The sequence below is a fragment of the Erpetoichthys calabaricus genome, chromosome 2, assembly GCF_900747795.2.
Source record: "Erpetoichthys calabaricus chromosome 2, fErpCal1.3, whole genome shotgun sequence".
NCBI lineage: Eukaryota > Metazoa > Chordata > Cladistia > Polypteriformes > Polypteridae > Erpetoichthys > Erpetoichthys calabaricus.
The window spans coordinates 187,590,300-187,600,299 of record NC_041395.2 but is presented as its reverse complement, the minus strand read 5'-3'; the positions used below and the strand labels follow the sequence as shown (position 1 = coordinate 187,600,299).

The 10,000-nt window shown below is 34.5% G+C and overlaps 1 protein-coding gene across 1 annotated transcript in view; it reads right to left on the bottom strand.

The window, feature by feature from the left end:
* pidd1 (p53-induced death domain protein 1) overlaps positions 1 to 10,000 on the bottom strand; it is an 81,611-nt gene that overhangs the window by 48,541 nt on the left and 23,070 nt on the right. Inside the window, exons 2-4 of the mRNA XM_051922579.1 lie at positions 6,367 to 6,948; positions 5,468 to 5,881; positions 3,019 to 3,101 (exon numbers count right to left, since the gene is read on the bottom strand). Of these exons, the coding sequence (XP_051778539.1) occupies positions 3,019 to 3,101; positions 5,468 to 5,881; positions 6,367 to 6,820 (951 nt within the window). The 5' untranslated portion in view covers positions 6,821 to 6,948. The remainder of the gene's footprint in view (positions 1 to 3,018; positions 3,102 to 5,467; positions 5,882 to 6,366; positions 6,949 to 10,000) is intronic.

Below are 10,000 nucleotides of genomic sequence, written 5' to 3'. Positions count from 1 at the left end.
CTGCATGTCTTTGGACTGTGGGAGGAAACCGGAGTACCCAGAGGAAACCCAGACAGACACGGGGAAAACATTCAAACTCCACGCAGGGAAGCGAACCCGGGTCTCCTAACTGGCACCTTTCACTGCGCCACCATGCCGCCCGCATACAAACTTAGAAGGTTTAAATTAAACAGAAATATATACCTTTACTTTTACTTCCTTAACTTATGGAGGGTGCATCCTGTAGCAAAGCCCTAAGTTTTTTCATGAAAGCCCCTTTCAGTCAATAAGCCTTAAAAACAGGTGTAAAGCTAAACTTGCAGCACCGCTATTCAATTACACTTGCCTAACGCCACTCCTAAGGGGAGATACTGTCGGATCTGGGCATCCGTCAAAGCACCAATCACAGGCCCAATTAGAAAGCGGGAAGCTGTGATTTGTCGTCTCCCTCCCATGTAACAATCACAGCCCGTGTTACAACGCACTATGTATGTATGTATGTATGTATATATGTATATATGAAGAGGATGGATGGATGGATGGATGTATATGTGTGTGTTTATGTATGTGTATATATATATATGTTGATATGTGTATATATATATATATATATATATATGTGGATGTGTACATGTATATACTGTATATATATATGTATATATATGTATATGTAGATATGTGTATATATGTATATGTATATATATGTTTACATAAGGGCGGCACGGTGGCGCAGTGGGTAGTGCTGCTGCCTCGCAGTTGGGAGACCTGGGGACCTGGGTTCACTTCCCGGGTCCTCCCTGTGTGGAGTTTGCATGTTCTCCCCGTGTCTGCGTGGGTTTCCTCCGGGCGCTCCGGTTTCCTCCCACAGTCCAAAGACATGCAGGTTAGGTGGATTGGCGATTCTAAATTGGCCCTAATTTGTGCTTGGTGTGTGGGTGTGTTTGTGTGTGTCTTGCGGTGGGTTGGCACCCTGCCCAGGATTGGTTCCATGCCTTGTGCCCTGTGTTGGCTGGGATTGGCTCCTGCAGACCCCCGTGACCCTGTGTTCGGATTCAGCGGGTTGGAAAATGGATGGATGGATGTTTACATAACCTCTTTAACACACTACTTCTCCGCTGCGAAGCGCGGGTATTTTGATATATATATATATATATATATATATATATATATATATATATATATATATAAATATGTCAATGTATGTATGTATATATGTATGTTTATATATATATATGTGCATAGGTATATATATGTGTATATATATGTAGATGTATAAATTTGTATTTGTATATATATGTATATGTGGATGTGTATATGTATGTATATATATGTATATGTATAGAGATAGATAGATAGATAGATAGATAGATAGATAGATAGACAGATAGATAGATAGATAGATAGATAGATAGATAGATAGATAGATAGATAGATAGATAGATAGATAGATAGATAGATAGATAGATAGATACTTTATTAATCCCGATGGGAAATTCACATTCTTCAGCAGCAGCAGCATACTGATACAATAAATAATATTAAATTAAAGAATGATAATAATACAGGTGAAAAAAAACATATATATGTGTATATGTAGATATGTACTGTATATATATGTATATGTATATATATGTTTACATAACCTCTTTAACACACTACTTCTCCGCTGCGAAGCGCGGGTATTTTGCTAGTAGTAATATAAAATGACTGCCTTTGCTCAAGTGAAGAAATTGACAACAATGCCATACTCATATTGAAGATTTATCACTGTCTCTCCTGTTAAAATTGCCACTTTCAAATCAACCAGTTCAGGTTTAATTCTTCATATGGCTGGACTACATAATGGTTGATTCCACAAACAATTTTTAGTCTTCATAATAATGAAATCATGAAGCATTATTCCTCTATTTCTAATTAAAGCAAATCAGATGATTTGAAGAACCTAACCAACTAAACCAACAAAGAAACAGTAAAACACAGCAGTGCTTAAATGTACTGTACATCTCAAATATTACAGAAAATGTATTTAAATACTATAAACTAGATTTCCTACAACATATAATACATTGTTTTCAATTTCTGGAAGTTTTTGGCAATACTATAAGACTGTCATCATTCATGTTTCTGTCTGTAATGTTTACCATTAAAAAATGTATTTTGAAAAGAAAAACTGTGTATCTTTTCCACTTGTGACCAATAACTATGTTTAATTTTTAATGTGGAATGAAAATATCCTATAGTGAATAGTGTTAATGAGAAGTAAATCTTTAAGTGAATACTGAATATATATCTACTCTATATCTTCTCTCTCTCTATATATATACTGTATATATATATATATACAGTATGTATATATATATATATATATATATATATATATACAGTATGTATATATATATATATATATATATATATATATATATATATATATATATAAAAAATCCTAAGCCTAAAAGTGCAACGATTTTATGTTATGTTTTTATGTCACTTTTTTGTCACGCTTTAAATCAGGCTTATTTTAAAACCTACATCTATATAAGTTTGGTATCATTCTTTTCAGAATTTTTCGAACTTTAACGTCATGTTGTTTTCAGATTCTTATTCCATTGTTAAATTCTAAACTAAAAAAATATCAAGTACTCGCGTCCCACGAGATGAGACTTTGTGCCAACGGATTTAACCATGCCTGGGGCCGGAAATAAAAGACAAAGGGTAGATGACAAAGACACCTGCTGTACAGGCTTTTAAATGTTCGAACCACCGCATGAGATGCTGATCACACGGCACGCAGCAGCAGCATTCCAGCAGCTGATCGAGCAAAGAGGAGGTAAAAAAAACAAAAAAAAAACTGTATTTGTTTCCCATTCCTGCAATTTATTATGCTTTTACAATAAGAAAATATAAAATGTATTATTTTTAGACTTAGGCTTACTGCTTGTGACTACAGTATTACAACCATATTTTTCTAGACTTCAAGAAAAGAATTTGAAAGGGGCTCCTACAGAACAGTGGAGGTGATACCATGTGTATGAGGGATACTTGCCTCCTTTTACAGGAGAGTGGAAAGTACATGTTGAAAGAAAACAACCTGTTGATTTCCTTATGCATCTGTTTAATGATGACTTAATGAATGAAACAGTGCACAACACAAATGTATATGCACTCCAAAAATGAAAAGAAAATTTGTCTCTGAAAAAATTAAGAATTTAAAACTTTTCTGGGAATAAATGTGGTCATGACATTTTTTAGATAACCAAGATCAAGAATGCACAGGTCATCAGAGACAGGGCACCATGTTGATTTGACAGTAAAAGCCATGTCTGTAAACAGATTTGAACAAATTTTTAGGTACCTTCACTTTGATGAGAATTACGCTGTGAAGCAGATGAAATGCTGATAAAATGTTCAAAATCAGACCTGTGTTAGACATACTTCAATAAATATTCTGTACAGTGGTAGATTCAGAAGAACTTCAGTCAATTGAAAGGCAGATTATTCCTTTCAAGGGTTGAATACCCCTCAAGCAATACCTTCTAAAAAAAGCAAAATTTTCCTCACCTCCCACCAACCCCTATGCCAGAAAAAATATTGATCAGTCTTGAGGACTCAGACAGCATCTCCACAATATATAAAAACATTTTACAGTCCCTCCCTTTCAAAGATCCAAGAGTACAGTGGGAAAAGGATATCTCCCTCAACATCTCAGAAAAGGAATGGAAGGTAGCAATGCACAGAATTCACTCGAGCTCCATGCACAAAGCATATAATTATTCAAATTAAAATTATATATCAAGCACATCGGTCTCATTTAAAATTATCCAAATTATTATTGGGGTGCACCAAATTAACATCATTCTGGGCCAAAATCTTTAAATGCCTTTCAGACAGCCTTGGTGTCACTATCTCTCCTAATCCACTAGCAGCTATGTTTGGTGTACTTCTAGATGGGCTTAAAGTGAGAAGGACAAACAAACTGTAATTGCCTTTACTCCTAACTCTCCTATTTTAAATCAGTGGGTAACTGATGTTATATACTATTTGAAATTGGAAAAAAATCAAATTCTCACTTAAAAAATCTATACAAAACTTTTCCAAAAACTGACAGGATCTAACATTTTAGAATAAGTATTTTAATTGAGGAAGCAGATTCTCTCCTTTCTTTTTTATTCTATTTATTTTTATTCATTTATTAATTTATCTATTTACTTACTTTTACTAGTTTAAAGTTTTACTCTGCTGGCCTAACTCTCTTTCTTATGGGTGAGGGTTGATTTGTTTCAAACCTAGTTTTGTAAAACTTGACTTGTTTGTATGGAATATTATTTGATTTTAATAAAATCAATAAAATGCAAAAAAACCAAATAAATAAATAAAGCAAAACTCAGGGGCCTGAAAGTGTGGATAAGAGCAGGGACCTCTAGATGCATGTATAGAATTCAAAGTGTACCAGGGTTTAGCTGGGCGTAGTCAGGTCAGTGCTTTGGGAATGTGTGCAGATGCAGTTGTGCGCCTCTGTGATGACATACAAAACAAAAAAAACAAGGTGTTCTTTTACAGTTTCTTTTGTACCATTCCACTCCTTCAGACATTGCAACAACAAGGCATCTATAGCACAGCTATATGCAGAATTAACAGGATCAAGGGAGCAAAGCTAAAAATGAAAACTAAAAAGTAGCTCAAGGACAAAAGAAGAGGTGCTTTCTCCAATTTCTCCAGGTGCTTTCAGCTATGTTACAAACATCACCATCATACAATAAATAGTTAGACAGCTCAGTAATCCACATTTCTTCATTTTGTACTGGTCAGTCCCCCAGGATTTAGCCTGGAGATGGAACAGTAAAGAAGAAATAATGATCAGAATAAACCAAGGCCTTTTTCAGTAAGGCTGTTCAATTAAAACATGGGAGGAGTAGATTTTATGGATCAATCTGTTTATGTAAAAACAAATGGTGGTACATTCAAGTGCTCTTTCACTTTTTGTATGTGACTGTTGTAAGTGCCTGGCACATACACAGAATATTAGTCTTGGGAATGAAGAATCTTCTATGCTTCAATGTATCTTAGCTTATGCATTACGTAATGCTGGTTCTGCCGGGATATACAAAAGAAGATAACCTAGTGAAACCTCACCTACACTAAAATGCAATTTCATTACATTAACATTATACAAAGATATTGTCTGTTTTTTACCTGCATTGTTATCAATCTTTAATTTAATATTGTTTTTTTGTATCAGTAAGGTGCTGCTGGAGTATGTGAATTTCCCCTTGGGATTAATAAAGTATCTATCTATCTATCTATCTATCTATCTATCTATCTATCTATCTATCTATCTATCTATCTATCTATCTATCTATCTATCTATCTATCTATCTATCTATCTATCTATCTATCTATCTATCTATCTATCTATCTATCTACATATTTACAATAATGCAAGGAAAAGGCAAATAAGATTAATTTAAAATACTATATATGAGTTTCTCACCCAATGATTCAGGAACAGTTTTCAGCTGGTTTCCAGAAAGGTCAACTTCGACAAGTTCCTTCATATTCCCAATTTCATCAGGAATTTCCTTTAGCATATTGAAGGAGACATCAAGAGTGTGTAATGCTAAGAGCTGGCTCATATTAATAGGCAGAAAGTGCAGTCTGTTCTTGATTAGGGAAAGGAATTTAAGTTTAAATAGACCATCAAGTTTTGTGGGCAGTTCCTGTATCTCGTTGTGCCCCAACAAAAGAGTGGAAAGCCAGGGCAATGCTGTCAAACATTCTGGTACAGTCTTCATAGCATTAAAGCTTAAATCCAGGAAGGTCAGCTGTTGCAAATGCCCAAAATCATATGGCAAAGATGTTAAAAGTCCTGGTTGGCAAACACCAAACTCATCCTTCTGGCGTCCTCCTAAATTGATAAGACAATTAAAAAAATTATTAACCATTTATGAATCAAATTTTCAGCCTTAACATAAAGACTAAGACCATGGTAGTTTTCAAAAAAATGTTCAGCAAAAGGAAAAAAGCATTATTGCATGATGCTACTTAGCATTATATTACATGAAAATATTGGCCACTATCTTGCAGAAAGCCAAAAGAAAATGTATATATAAACATTTTATTAGGAAACTAAAATTAAGGTTCTAAAATATTCTTTGTCCATTTTCTGTAATATCATCGAAAATCACAATCAAAATGTGATTAAACAGTAAAATTTACATAATAATAAAAGATAAAAACTAAATTGAATAAGCACTACAGAAATTGAGCACACACTAATCTAGTCTTACTGGTAAACATTTAAAGTGACACAGGTTTTGTTTATTTCAGAACAGTCTGAAGGATATAATTAGATTATTTGGGAAAGAAAATGTAACAACATATGTACTATACCTTTAAGCACAATGGATCGGAGTTTAGTCATTTGGGGAAGAAGTGCAACTGCATTTTTTATATCATTCTGGTTTGTACTGATACTAAGAAATGTCACATTCAGCAATTCATCTCTTCGTTTCTTCCAGAACTCCTGCAGCAGTTCCACACCCATGGGATGCATATCTAGAGAAACTCTGTCGCAAGCCAGGAGGCTCAAATCAGAGGTCAGGTTAAACCAGCTCTCATCCATATTCCAATTTAACTGATTTTCTGGTAAGTGTGTTGATCCTTCTCCGATATTCTGATTCTTTGTAATGGACCCATTCTTGCTCTTCAGGAGGCAGCAATCTCCTGTATCATCATCTTTGGGTTGGGAATCACAGTCCATATTTGGAAGGCTGGTGTCACTTGTTTCTTCTGACAACACAGTAGATTTCTGCAAGCCATTAATTTGAGTGTGAGATTCTTCCATATTAAATTAATGATCATTCAATGGTTGCTTGTTATCCCCAAGCTCTGTAATTTTATATCACTGCAAGGCTGCTGGGCATGTTCTGTCTTGCAGGGCTCTTCTCTTACTTGTACAGGCTTCATCCACACCTGCGTCAGACACAAAACAACACTTACTGTCAGGCTAAATGTGTCAGCAATACTCTACAGTCATGTTTGTTGCAGCTCTTGCCTATTCAGTTATTAATGATGTTTTCATTATGAACAATAGAGTGTAGGTTAATATCCCACTATCATTTGATTACATGAAAAAAGAAAATGTCAGTAAAATAGCTTAAGTAAATAACTTTATATACAAGAATGCATTTTATTAAATTTTTATATTTTTTGCCTACAGAGAGAAAAACATCAGTATTAATACATTTATAAAACACCCTTTCACAACTCAAGAATTCCTGACATTGAGAAATATGTAATTAAAGACCAAGGGCAAACACAAGAACAGAAAAATAAACAGAATGTATCATCTACAAGTAATAATTATGATTGAATTGTTTTTTAAAATTGAATTTAAAAAAGTTGAAGTAGTTTCCATTGCTTTATTTAACAGTACTACAGCAGTCACTAAGAAAGGATCTCAGGATCCGATTTTGGTAATTAAAAAAGAAAAAAAATCAATTTGCATTAGTAGAGCAAGGTCTACAAAATGGCATATATACCTGAATAGGTCAATGAGATACAATAGCGTGGCTCAAGAAATATCTTGTTATGTTAGACAAAGTGATTTTTCTAGGAATACGTGAGATTTTGGAGGTAAGAGAACACTCTTATCGTATCACTATTATGTTTTCTATGTTTTGTATGCGCTAAACTTCAATATATTCAAAATGTCATTTTTAAGAATCTATATTTTGGTAGCTCATACAAAAATAGGCTGCAATAATCTAGTCATAAAGATATTAATGCATGGAATAGGACAAATAAGGGCAATGTTTCTAGGATAAAAATAATTATGTTTTAGCCGAAGAACTGAGTCACTGAAATAATGGTATTATGGAAGAATTACTTAGATTCTACCATCCTCTACAAACTGGACTGAAAGCCCTCAAAAGAAAACTACAGGGTCCATGGGTGACCCAGTAAGTCCCGATGCTATTAGCAAATAAATAGTGCTATTAGTCTATGTAGCCTTTAAAAAGAAGCTAGAACAATCCAAAATCTTTCTTCTAAAATGCCAATGATTACCTAATATACATTTTTTAGACTTGCTTTGTCATCATTTTTAATACACTACTTCAAGAACACTTCAAATACATAATACTTTACTTAGAAAATTTAAAATAATTTTGATATAACAATGAAATATCACATCTCTTTGTAATAATTAAAACCTTATGAATTTTATGATAAATCTGAATGTTACTCAGTTATAACTTTAACAAGATGACTTAAGCAGTAAGCATTTATCACACAATTATGAAAAACTGCATCTGAATATTCAACATTCAATAAATAATAACTCATTAAAGTAAAAATATAACTTTCATTATAATTATTATTTGAAACATGCATCAAATGGAATAAGGATCGCTATGCAGTCATACACACAAAGTTGGGGAGTGCTTTACAGATCTTGGTGATGGGAAACAAAGAAGGAAGAGTATGGGGATGATACAACCACTAACACAATTTCCATTGATTTCCTTAGAATACAGGAGAAGCAAATGTAAGATACATGACATCACTTCTGACTCTTACACCTCTCCTCCTATATGACCACCACATGTCCTAAAAAATCAGCATTCACTCAGGAACTAGCTTCTAATGAGGATGGACCTCCAACCTAGAGAACCTTATTACAAGGCTTGCAGGAATAAAATAATGGTGCCTGTACATTATGTGAAAATAAATTGAGAATATTAGAATATGGTAGATTAATATATGAAAAATGCCCATCTTTACAGGATTGTATCTCACTTTTTAACCAGAATAATGGTGGCAAAATTGCCTACCAAACTGATTAGAACATTAGTTTCAATAAAGTTCAATATGGTAAATTAGAATGCATTTTATCTTGTCTATAGTTGCTTGCTAAATGCTACTGCTATTCATCTATACTAATAAAAGGCAAAGCCCTCACTGACTCACTGACTGACTGACTGACTGACTGACTGACTGACTCATCACTAATTCTCCAACTTCCCGTGTAGGTAGAAGGCTGAAATTTGGCAGGCTCATTCCTTACTGCTTACTTACAAAAGTTAGGCAGGTTTCATTTCGAAATTCTACGCGTAATGGTCATAACTGGAACCTGTTTTTTGTCCATGTACTCAAATGGAGGAGGTGGAGTCACGTATTGCGTCATCACGCCTCCTACATAATCACGTGAACTAAAAACAAGGAAGAGATTTACAGCACGAGTCAAACGCGGGAACGAAGGTAAATGACGTTAATTTTTGAGTGTCTTTTAATACTGTGTAAGTATACATATTAACACATGTGCAATTAAACGTGTGCATTTACGGGGTGAATTCTCAGGCTTAAAAGCTCGCCTTTTATTAAACAGGTAAATGCAAACTGTTTTCATTCTGAAGGGCACAAACCACGTTAGATTTAATGCTCAAGAGTAAACTCAGCACACAGCTTGGTCATATTACAACCGGTTCATTTTCTTCAGTTTAAAAAGGTTTACTTTTCTTCTTAATAAAATTTTTAAAGCAGTGCTTCGCCGCTATGAAGCGCGGGTATTTTGATATATATCAAAATATATTGCGTCATCATGCCTCCCATGTAAGCACGTGAACTGACCTGCTGCCGTTTGCAATGCAATATTCGCGAGATACAAGTTTAATGAGAAGACACGAGGTATGGACATCGCAACATCACACAAGACAGCGGCTCACGTGAAGTGACTGAACGCAGCAGGAGTGATCACTTCGATGAATCAAACCTGTTCAAAAAACACATTACACAATTGATAAGGTACGAAAACAATATGAAACCGATTGTGGATTTGCGTACAACCACTAAAACTTTCTGACGGCACGAGACTTCAGGTATCGTGTCTGCAAAAGAACGTCATTGAGGCAACTATTTTTACTGGCGGTGGCTCAGGGAAGAGAGTTTTTATTCCTCGCATCCCCATTATACCCTCTGATCTCCCATTTCAATTCAAACACCTCCAATTTCCACTAAGGCTCTG